Consider the following 12,138-nt stretch of genomic DNA (forward strand, 5'->3'; position numbering starts at 1 on the left):
TGCCCCTAGTGTTCTTAGTGCTCTTATCACTTGGGGATTTACAAGGGTTTTAGGAAGCCTGTGTCACGAGCAGGGATGAGGACCGAATTCCATTATGATCAGCCCTTATCCTATCTAATATCTCTGCCAGTCCCTGCTGTTAACCTAACTTCCTTCCAGAATGTCTTCTGTGTCATCAACTGTTGATCTCTGGATGAGAATGTGTAATGGTTAGGTACATAAGCGATGGACCACAACCACTTCTCTCCTTATCAGTACAGAAAGATATGTGTGAAAAGGCAAGCTGAAAGGAGGGTACTGTGTATGTATAGTAAAGGACTGGCTCAACAAGCTTGGGGTACCTAAACCCTGCACATTCTACAGAAGGGACTAGACCTTGACTGAAAGAGTGGGTTGTCATGCCCTCTTCCAGGGATTCCCACCCCAGGGATTGAACCCAGGTCTCCTACATTGCAGACAGATTTTTTAACCATCCGAGCCACCAGGGAAGCCCATAATTTATGATGGTTATTTGTTTTTGTTCCTTTAAGGGCTCTAGGCTACACTGATCCCCCTCTGATGAAGGGAGTAAAGACTGAGCAGCTAAGATTAGTCATGTGGGTACTGCTTACCTCCCGCAGTAAGAACATTGGGCATCATGGTTTAGGCGAGCTTTCCTCATTGGTGATACTTAGTATGTTTTGTCACACATCACTGTGGGGAGTACCAAGTGCTGTATGTGTGACTCCATTGGAAAAGCGCAACTGGAAACTAATGCCTGATTTCTCTCGGACTCCACCCCATGTAATATTTTTTTTTCTTTGCTGATTTAAATCTGTGTCCTTTTATTGTAAGAAACCATATGAACATGACTTAGCAACTAAACTACTACCACCACTATGAGTATAATAGCCTTTCTGGGTCTTTCTAATGAATCATCAGACATGAGGGTGGTCTTTTGGACCCCCTATACGTGTGTGTGTGTGCAGAGTCACTACAATGGTGTCCAGCTCTTTGTGACCCTATGGACTGTAGCCCACCAGGGTCTTCTGTCCGTGGGATTCTCCAGTCAGGAATACTGGAATGGGTTGCCATGCCCTCCTCCGGAGAGGAACTTCCTGACCCAGGGATCAAACCTGTGTCTTTACTGTCTTCTGCACTGGCTTGCTTGCTAAATCACTCCAGTCATGTCCGACTCTTTGTGACCCCTTGAGCTGTAGCCTGGCAGTCTCCTCTGTTCAAGGGGTTCTCCAGGCAAGAATGAGGTGGGTTCTTCACCACTGGCGCCACCTGGGAAACCCAGTACAGTGGTGCTTAAAAATGATTGAGACTGGGATATCAAAACTCTGTTGATAATGATTCCATGCCTAACTTTATAACCTACTATACAACCAAAGTTCATTAATTTTGGCAATGTTAATATCATACAAGTAGTATTAAAGAATAATTATTCAAAATATCCAGTTATATATATATCAGATGAAAATATGAGGTTGCCCCCACTTCTTCATGAGGATCTTCACAAAATGACAAGCAGTAAAAGAGTTTTGCTTTGACCCTTCAGTTATAAATACAGACAATTAAGGATGTCCTAGAATCTGAGGAAAACCAACATCATGAAAGAGAAGGTCCAAGGTAAACAAACAGATCAACTGGTCACTGGAGAAAAAGAGATTAAAGCAAGAGAAAAAAAATCCAATTAACATCAATCACTGAGGACCAGGCAAAATCAGTGAAAACAAGATATCTCAATACCTTTTGGGGAAATTACAGAAGATACAAGTACAAAGTAAAAGTACAAAGAAACAATCTTAAAACCTCCTTGGGGAAGGGCAGGGGAATCTACAAAAGAATCGCATCAAACACCCTAGCTAGAACATGAAGTACTAGAAGGTATTGTGACAAAGTGGAAGATTCTAAGATAAAATAATTTTAACCTAAATTCTGTGCCCAACTAACTTTCTTTTAAGAATTAGAGCACAGTAAAGATTACTCTAACTACCTGTGAACCCTCACTGGAAAAAAAGTACTCAAGGACTCACACAAGCAAAATGTACCTTAAAATGGGAGATGATAATGGGTTTTATGAAACTGCAGTGAGCATTGAAAGAAATATGTTGACCATAGTTTAAATGTTTGCTAATACTCTGACTGTGAAACAATGGAATGGGAATAAACCATATTTTGAAAGACAATGTCATAATAAATTCCAAGGGGAAGAAGATTTGGATACAAAATTAACAAGCTTGACTTAATAAAAATATAGAAATAAGTCCCTTGTGAATAGAGGATAGGCATTATTTCTAGATACATTTGAGCACAAATGCATGGGATAGGATAGGATAATTTTTAAGTGGTTGAAACCATCAAGGCATTCTCTGAACTCAAGACAATAAAACTAGAAGACAAAAATATAGTCCTCTGTAAAATCTGTCTTTTCAGAATTTTAAAATTTCCATTAATTTATGTACAGCAAAATTAATCAATTTTTAAAAAGTGTGCAAGTTTGTCACATATATATAGTCACATAACCACTACCATTCGTTCAAAATAATTTTTAATATCTCTTATGACTTTTTTATTTGACCTGTAGATAATTTAGAAAAGTATTGTTTAATTTTCAAAAATTTAGAGATTTTCTAGATATCTATGGTTGAATTCTACTTTAATTTTATTATTGTTAAAGAACATACTTTGTGTGATTTCATTCATTTTGAATTTAATGAGAATTTTTTAATGACCCAGAATCTGATTCATCTTGCTGAATGTTTATATTTGAAAAGAATGGGCATTTTGATCATTTGATGGAGTATTAATAGGTAAAGTAAGTATCAATTACGTCAGGTTAGTCAATAATATTGTTCAAGTCTTTTATATCCTTAACTTCTTTTTTGCTTGCTTGTTCAATGAATTACTGATAGAATAGTCTTGGACTCTCTAATTCTACTTGTGTGTTTGCCTATGTCTCCTCTTAATTCTATCTCATTTGTTTAATATATTTTGAAGTTCTGTTATTAGAAGCATATGTTTTTAAGATTACGTCTTCTTGATGATTTTAGCCTTTGTCAATGAAATATCACCTTCCTCCCTGGTAATATTCCTTGGTCTGGAATCTTGATATTAATATAACCACTCTAGCTTTCTTTCGGAGAAGGCGATGGCACCCCACTCCAGTACTCTTGCTTGGAAAATCCCATGGATGGAGGAGCCTGGTAGGCTGCAGTCCATGGGGTCGCTAAGAGTCGGACACGACTGAGCAACTTCACTTTCACCTTTCACTTTCATGCATTGGAGAAGGAAATGGCAACCCACTCCAGTGTTCTTGCCTGGAGAATCCCAGGGACGGCGGAGCCTGGCAGGCTGCCGTCTCTGGGGTCGCACAGAGTCGGACACGACTGAAGCGACTTAGCAGCAGCAGCAGCTTTCTTTAGATTATTGTTTACATGGCCTAATTTTTTTCATCCTTTAAACCTGTCTTTGTCTTGATATTTTAAGTGGGTTTCCTGTAGACCCACTTAGTGGGTATATAGTTGGGTCTTAGTGTAGTGTATATAGCTGGGTCTTGCTTTACTGTCCTATCAGAAAATTTATATCTTTTTAATTGAAGTTATCAGGTATATACATTTAATGTAATTATCAATATGGTAGTGTTTAAGTCTGTCTTTTCTGTTTGTTCCACCTGTACTTTCATTCCTTTTTTCTGTGCCTTTTTTTGAATTGAGCATTTAGAAGTGTGTTATTTAGTTTCCAAATATTTAGAGATTTCCCAGGTATCTTTTTGTTACTGATTTCTAATTCATTTCCATTGCAGCCGGAGAATATACTTTGAATCTTCTCAAGTTTAGTTGAGACTTGTTTTATGGGCTATAATATGATCTTTCTTGTTCAGTGTTCTGGGTTCACCTGAAAAGATGTGTATTCTGTTGCTGTTTGGTGTTTCTTTAATGCCACTCATTAGGCCAAGTGGGTTGATAGTGCTGTTCAGGCATTCAAATCTCTGACTGTAATTTGTTTATCCTCCCAGTTCTACAAGTTTTTGCTTCAGATAATGAAATGACCCTCTTTTTCCTGATAATATTCATTGCTCTTACATATACTTTGTCTGATATTAACTTAACCACTCCAGATTTCTTTTTATTAGTTTAAGTGTGGCATATTGTTTTTATTCTTTTACTTTTAATGTACATATACCGGTATATTTAAATTATATTTCTTGTAGAGAGCATAATATTGGGTCTTGCTGTTTACTAAATTAGATAATCTTTGCCTTTTATTTGGATGCTTAGATCTTTTACATTTACGTGATTATTGAAAGTATTTTGTTTAAATTTACCATCTTACTATTTGTTTTCCATTTCTATCATTTATATCTCTTCCAGTCTTATTCCCTTTTCCTTTTTTTCTGCTGTCTTTTGGATTAACTTAATATTTTTAAAGCATGTATCTTATCCCTTTTGTTGGCTTATTAACTGCTGCTGCTGCTGCTGCTGCTAAGTCGCTTCAGTCATGTCCAACTCTGTGCGACCCCATAGACGGCAGCCCACCAGGCTCCCCCGTCCCTGGGATTCTCCAGGCAAGAACAGTGGAGTGGGTTGCCATTTCCTTCTCCAATGCATGAAAGTGAGAAGTGAAAGTGAAGTCGCTCAGTCGTGTCCAACTCCTAGCGACCCCATGGACTGCAGCCCACCAGGCTCTTCCATCATGGGATTTTCCAGGCAAGAGTACTAGAGTGGAGTGCCATTGCCTTCTCCAGCTTATTAACTAATTTATAGGTAATAAATTATGTGATTTTAGTCATTTCTTTTGGGTTTATGGTATATGTTTTTAATATACAGCGCCTAACCTAAAGTGATAGTACACTACTTATCTTCAGTACAAGAACCTTACAGCAATGCTAGTTTCATATCTTTCCAGTGAATAACCCCAAGAAAATTAAAATTTCTCTTTCTCAATATTAATTTTTTTAGTCCCAGAGAAGACTCTGAATCTCCCTGTGTGGGTACATACTCATCCCTGAACAGAGGACAGTAGACAGGGGCATGAATACTTTGGACTGAATTCCTGCAGCAGCCCTTGTAGAACTTTATGGAACTGGGAAGGATTTCACAGAAGAACCCAAGGATAGGAATACAAAAGTGCGCTAGCTAGACAAAAACTAGAACTGTCACAGACCACTACAGGTAAACACCACAGAAAGAGTTTACAGGTTTTGCAGGTATAGAATTCACACACATTTGCTATCAGTTCCCTATACATCTTGCAACAACACTGACCTTGGCCACACAAAGCAGAAGCAAATGAAGCATTTCTTTGCATGACATTTTCCTTCCCCTTGTACCCCTCCAGGGCATTTAGCCACCAGTGACACCTCTGCATATCTGATTTCTGTCAAGCTGGAAAAGAAGCCAAACACTCCATACTCTTTTGTATTTGACTTTTATCAGCATTCTGGAAAATTTTTTACTAACAATATAAGTACTTGTGTGTAAGGCAGTGTTCCTCAACCTTGGCACTACTGACGTTTTGGACCAAAGAGTTCATTGTAGTGAGGGGCTCCCCTGTGCATTGTGGGATGTTTAGCAGCATCCCTGGACTCTACCTACTAGATGTCAGTAACGCCTGCCTCCCCAGTTGTAACAGTTACAAATTTATCCAGATAACACCAGATGTGTCCAGAGGGAGCAAAATTGCTTCTGGTTGAGAACCACTGATTTAAAGGGAATGTTTATACACATCAGGAGCCATAGATTCTTAACCCCAAGTTAGTATGGGCTGATGGGGAAAAAGCAGAGTTAGCATTAGGTTCCATAGCCCACAAACTGGTCACTTCTCAAGGGACCACATCTGTTGTCACCATGGCAAAAACAGCTTCCGGCACCTGGAAGAGAGCAATGCCCAACAACCACAACAGATGTTAAGAGAGTAAGCAGATGGATGGATGAATGGATGAAGGATGAAAAGAAAAATGTGCGTGATTATTCAGTGTTGCTCTGGGGAAGGGAGTGACTTAGGTGGTATGTACGTAAGAAAAGGAGATATTTTACTATTATACTTAAAAACATTTGTACTTGAATTTTATCACTCTTACTTTCATAGTTTTGATAATTTTAAATGATTTATTTTTAAAGCACTTGGAAGTCAAATCAAGCCTTTTCTCCCTAATAAATCTTTAATTTGCCTAGGTTTTTCTTTTAAGTACAGAAGTGGACTTTAGCCCTGGTTCACATTCTGAATATACAACCAAATCTGAAGCATATTTTTTTTCTTTTAACTCATGAGCAAACAGCAATATAATGTAAATATTTGTGAATGAAAGAGGTTTATGTTGGAGGAAAATGTACTTAGCACAAAAGTAACAACACAGTACATTCAATTGTGTGCCTTGGCCTTGAGGGTGGGGACTGGAGTAGATACATCGTCACATCTCCAGCCCTACAGAGCTTGTGCAGTGAGGGCCCTCAGAAATCGTATGCTGAAAAAAATGATGCTAGAGCTTCATACACGTGGCTTTGGTTGCTCCTGTTTTACTTTGTTCAGACCAAGATTATTAGGGCAGGATGAGAGGAGAGCGGGCTTGAGCCCTCTGAGAAGAGTCCTCTGAGAAGAACAGATGTCTGGGCCTTTCTGCTTAAGGCAGACAGAAGAGGTCCAAGGGCAAGGGATAGGCCAGGGAGTGTAAAGAGAAAAAGGTCATTTATGGGGACAGTTGTTGCTCCTCTTTTTCCTCTGCTACTAGCCAGAAACTGGATCAAACCCTTCAGTGACAGCAGACCTTCCTTCTGCAGTCGAAACCCCAGCAACACAAAACTGTCTAGCCCCAGCCCATGTGACTCCCCACTCCTGTAGAACTGTCATCTCTTCCCTCACCTCCACCCCAGAGGTGAGGCCCAACTACCTAGGTCTCTTGATATCAGGGCTTTAGGAGCCAGAAGAGCCTGGCATGCTTTCGAGGGGAGGTCATTTATTTACACAAAGCAGGCAGAGCTCAGGGATACAGAGCAATCCATCTGCCTTAGCGACCAGACAGGCTCCCTTCACCTCATCCTCCTGCAGAAGCAGTCAAGGAAGGAGGTTGGGTGAGGTGACTTTCCAGAGCTGAATCTGTGCTTCTAAAAATAGAAGCATCCTTGGAGAATCAAGGAGGGGAGGAGAGGCTATGGATGTTGAGGGCAAAAACCGGAGACCCCAGAGCATTATCATTATGAAGCTATATTAATTAGACCCAGACACCCAGCTTGATAACCTCAGGTATCGCAAAAGTTGAAACGAACTGGCTTTTTTCTTTTTCCCCCATTTCTGGTTGTATTTTCCCTGGGCTAAAAAGGAGAAAGAGAATGGTGTCTTCTGACCTATTTGATTGGCTGCACATTGCCCGAGATGTTTTCCCCAGCAGAGGAAAGTGGGGCTTCTTAGAGACACACCAAGGGAAAGCAAAAGCTTAAGCAAAGTGGGAGCCAAGCAGTCAGCAACTGGGGGCTGTGGGACCTGGATCCCCTCCTATGTCTGCCTGTCTGGAGATTGCATAGGGCTGGGCAGGTGTCCAAGTGTGTCCAGGGCTAGGGATGTGTGGGCTCAGGGCTGCTGCTCTGCAGGGTCCGTGTCTAGAGAACTGTAGGGACTAGTGTTTGCAGGCCTCAGTGAAGTCACATCCTGGGTCTGCACAGGTTGTGAGTGACCAGGTTATGTGCAGGGTTCTGGTGGGTAGAGGGGTGTGTGTGTGTGTGTGTGTGTACGCACTCGCATGTACGTGTGCATGCACTCACGTGTCGGGATGGAGAGTGTTAGCAGGAGCGTATGGAAGTATTGCAGCAAACTTGGTGGGGCCCATGTAGGGAAGAGTGAGGGATTGTCGGGGAGGGATGCATCTGGATGGTGACTATCTGTGTGCCTGTATGAGGTTTGCGGGAAAAACTGCGGGCAAAGCTATGTAGGAAACCAGGGATGAGGAGTCTCCAAGGGGCTGTATGGAGACCCATTTGAGAGCATGCACGAGGCTGTGGAGGGTATATAAGAGCATGTCTGGGATGCCTGTGAGGCAGACAGCACTGCTGGGTACTCTGTGTAGCTTTGTCCCAGGGGCTGTGTGGACTATGGTGGGGATATGAGTGAAATCTCATGGGGGTCTCCATGGGGATAGTTAGGCTGTGGGGGCTTCTGTTCTCTGTGCAGGGCTGCAGGTAATGAGACAGAAGGGACAGAACCCAGACGGTCTGCAGTTCTGCCATCTAAAGATGAGTGTGTTTCCTTAGGGAGGGGGCTCCGGAGGTAGGAACATTTATTCTTCTTTGACGATGTGAAGGGAAAAGACATGAGGGATTTGGGAGATGAGCAGAAGGACCAGTGCAGCCCCTTGCAATGCTGCCCTGCCCCTGCTTCTGTGTGCACCAGGCTAAAGACACTTTCTTTATTATGATTATTATTTTATGTTTAAGATTTGTTTTTTAATTGAAGGATAATTGCTTTACAGAATTTTGTTGGTTTCTGCCAAATGAAGATATTTCTAGTGCTTCAGTTTGTGCTTTCTCAACAGGACAACGTGGATCTTGGAGAACTGATGTTTTCCCTCTGCTATCTTCCCACGGCTGGCAGGCTGACCATTACCATTATAAAAGCAAGGAATTTAAAGGCAATGGACATAACAGGAGCATCAGGTGGGACTATCTCAAATTCACATTTCCTCCTACAGTTCTTATATAGCACCTCATGAAGCTTCCAGTAGAGTAATAAAGGTACATGGACTTTGGAACCAAACTGCCTAGGTTAAAACCTAGTCCTAGACCTAATAGCTGTGTGACTCTGGCAAGTCAGTCTGTCTGGGTTTCAGATTCCCCATCTGTAAAAATGAGGATAATAGTAGTGTCTGGCTGTTTGTGTTGTTACAGGATTATGATGCCTAAGAATGGTGCCTGGCGCACACTGAATGCTCCTCGGTGTTAGCTCTCATTATTACTACCAGTATTCCCTCTTAGGTCTTCTCCTGCACGTGACTGTGGACTGGACCCACAGTTTGCACATGCTGATATATCTAATTGGGTCTTTCCTCAGATACAAGCAATTGTCACCTCAGGCTTTTAGAAAATTAATATCCTATATCCTTCTATCAAAGGTCCATCAGTGAACTATGCAGTTTGGTTTTTCCAATGAATCAAGCATGCACCTTTAAATTTTGAACCCTCACAGGGGGACTTCCCTGGCAGTCCAGTGGTTAAGATTCCACACTTCCAATGCAGGGGACATTAGTTAGATTCCTGGTGGAGGAACTAAGATCCCATACTGCTTGGCATGGCCAAAAAAAAAAAAAAAAATGAAATCCTAACAGAAAGTATCCTGAAATGGAATTCCTTTGTATAAGTTCACAAGCCACCTCGCAGGGGTTCCCAAAATGTGGTCACAAAATGCCCAGTCTATTGGCTTTTGGTCACTGAGATCAAAAGATGCAATATATTGCCTCCTGGATACCAGTGTTTTATTCAACCGGAAAAAAAAAAAAAAAAGATGTGACCCCTTCTGGCCCTCTAAGTCCTCCTGGACAGTGTATGAGTGTCAGGGCCACCCATGGTTATGCAGGTGAAGCAAGAACTCCCCACTGAGCGGGAAAATAGTGAGGTGAAACCAGGGATGTCCCAGCAGGCGCAGAGACCAGCCTTGTCGCCTGTCACCCAGTCGCAGCATGGCCCCACAAGCAAGCCTGCGTCCTTTCTCTCCCTGACCTGCTGAACTGCTTCCCCCTTCACAGCTCGACCGCAGGCAGCTCAAGAGCTTGAAGCCCCTGCACTGAAGGACGTCCACCCGCAACATAGCTTCTTGCTATGTCCACGTGTTTAGCTTCTCCCTTTCCTAAAGGCCTGGGTTTTAGGAAAAGACTCCGTGGGGTGGCTCCGAGTCAGAGCGTGCCACCTCTTCCCCCGTGCCTTGAAAATGGCTTGCGTTTCCCTTCCTGTGGCAGCCTGGCAAGTCTGTGATCCTAGCTGGAACATTTCTAATTTGATGGCAGATATTTTCACACTATTTTTAAATTCCACACATTTTGAGACGAGTGTGTCCTGTGCTTTTTCCTGAATGAATGACTTACTTACCCCAACTCCAGTCGTTGCCCAGACATTGTATAAATAGTGAAGCAAATCAGAGAGAAAGACAAATATTCTGTAATAGCTTATGTGTGGAATCTAAAAATAAAACAAACAAATGAATATAACAGCACAGAAACAGACTCACAGAAAACAGAGAACAAACCTGTGGTTACCAATGGGGAGAGGGAAGGGGGCAAGGCGGTAGAGGATTTAATAGGTATGAATTACTATGTATAAAATAAGCTACAAGGATATATTGCACAACTTTGGGAAACATAGCTATTATTTTGTAATAACTTTAAATGTGGTATGATCTATAAAAATATTGGGTATGTTTTACACTGTATAATGTTACAAATCTCCATTCATATTTCTTCAGGAACCCTGTCTGATCCCTTGAATCTATTTGTCACCGCCACTGTATAATCATAAGTGATTTGATTTAGGTTATACCTGAATGGCCTAATGGTTTTCCCTGCTTCAATAAAAAAAAAAAAAAATCTTCAGACTCCATCCACAGGCAGGTAAAGGGCTTCTGCACCCTGTGGTCCTTGAAACCCCACCATGACGAAACTGCCGGCCTAAATCTGCATGTCTCCTCACAGTACTTCTGCTTCTCATGGTCTGTGCAGATCCCTACGTGAAAGTCTCACTGATGTGTGATGGCAGACGACTAAAAAAGAGGAAAACATCCACCAAGAGGAACACTCTGAATCCTGTTTACAATGAAGCCATAGTCTTTGACGTCCCTCCCGAGAACATTGACCAAATCCACCTGTCCATAGCAGTCATGGACTACGACCGGTGAGATGCCTGGAGCTGTTTCTCACTGCAAACCCACTGTGCCCAGGTCTGGGGGAAGGGGTGGCAGCCGCGGGTTCTTAGCTGCTGTCCCAGTGCAGCCACTAAGCAGCACCCTGAGAGCTGATTGACAAGGAATCACCATTTTGCAAGCCTCTGAGCTCTCCTATTTCTCATTTCTCTCCCCTTCTCCGTCCTTCTGTCTGCTCCTCGCTTCCCCTCTCCATCCCTGTACACGCCCTAGAATCTTAGCTTGGAGAACTGTGGGCCCCACAGATCTTAATCTTCCCTCAGGCAGTCCTACCTGGCCTTTATCAGAAAAATTCCACTCAAAACAGCAAAATGATTACTTGAGCCAGACCATCAACATTTCTAAATACACAGCTTCATTCTTTTTTTTTTTCTTTCTCTTCTCCCAATATGTTTAATAAAGATCATTTCTATCCACTTAAGTCTGAAAGCAAACAGAAATGTTCTCTTGAAATTGCTAGAATCAGTATGGATGACGGGGTACATTAAAATGTATAAGATGCTCGACTTTCTAATTAATACCGCACAGAAGAGATATTTATAGCCTGCATTGTAGCCAATTGTGTATTTAAAGGACTGATTTGAAAAACAGTCATTTTAATATGCAAAGGAAGTACCAACAGGGAATTATACATGTTAAACCAGTCATTAGACAAAAATGCAAAGTCTTTTTTTAATTGGAAACCTCCCACGTGGTCTGGGCACAATTATATAAAAAAAACAGTATTCTGACTTCTAATGTCTTACAGTATCATTTGCAGCTAAAAATTTTCCCACAGACCCCGAAATGTCAGCCCAGCAGCCTCAGTGCCCTGAACACTCTTTCCAGCAGATTTCTGGGTGAAACATAATCGTCTTGCAACCTAGGGAGCACGTCCGTTGGCTTGGCTGCACATGGGTGTGACAGCACATGCTGGGCTGTAGACCTCATCCTGTCCCTCTGGATGACACACAACACCAACAGTGTCAGGCCACAGGAGGGAACATGGCCCACCAGCCGTGGAAGGCTGGGCCAGTATTTTTCAAGCTATTGCCAAGTTTCCCACATCGACAAATCTGATTATGTGAGCTCTGCTTCAATTTAATTCTCAATAAACTCATGAATCTGGTCTGGAAAAATCCATGGCAGAATTCATGGGGCTTCTGCATGCAACTGATTTTAATGAGCATAGAATCCAATATCCTTCACACTACTTCTCCACCCTTGCCTCCCCCTTGCACTGTCCATAGGAGAAAAATCCCTCATCTTTGCAGGAAG

General features: G+C 42.0%; 1 protein-coding gene across 2 annotated transcripts in view; it reads left to right on the plus strand.

Annotated features, from left to right (window-relative positions):
- Positions 1 to 12,138, plus strand: part of SYT9 (synaptotagmin 9) — a 218,757-nt gene that overhangs the window by 152,787 nt on the left and 53,832 nt on the right. For both annotated transcript variants that reach the window (XM_027563174.1, XM_027563175.1), the window contains exons 4-5: positions 8,510 to 8,630; positions 10,682 to 10,853. In XM_027563174.1, coding sequence (XP_027418975.1) covers positions 8,510 to 8,630; positions 10,682 to 10,853 — 293 coding nt within the window. The remainder of the gene's footprint in view (positions 1 to 8,509; positions 8,631 to 10,681; positions 10,854 to 12,138) is intronic.

Source organism: Bos indicus x Bos taurus, chromosome 15, assembly GCF_003369695.1.
Source record: "Bos indicus x Bos taurus breed Angus x Brahman F1 hybrid chromosome 15, Bos_hybrid_MaternalHap_v2.0, whole genome shotgun sequence".
NCBI lineage: Eukaryota > Metazoa > Chordata > Mammalia > Artiodactyla > Bovidae > Bos > Bos indicus x Bos taurus.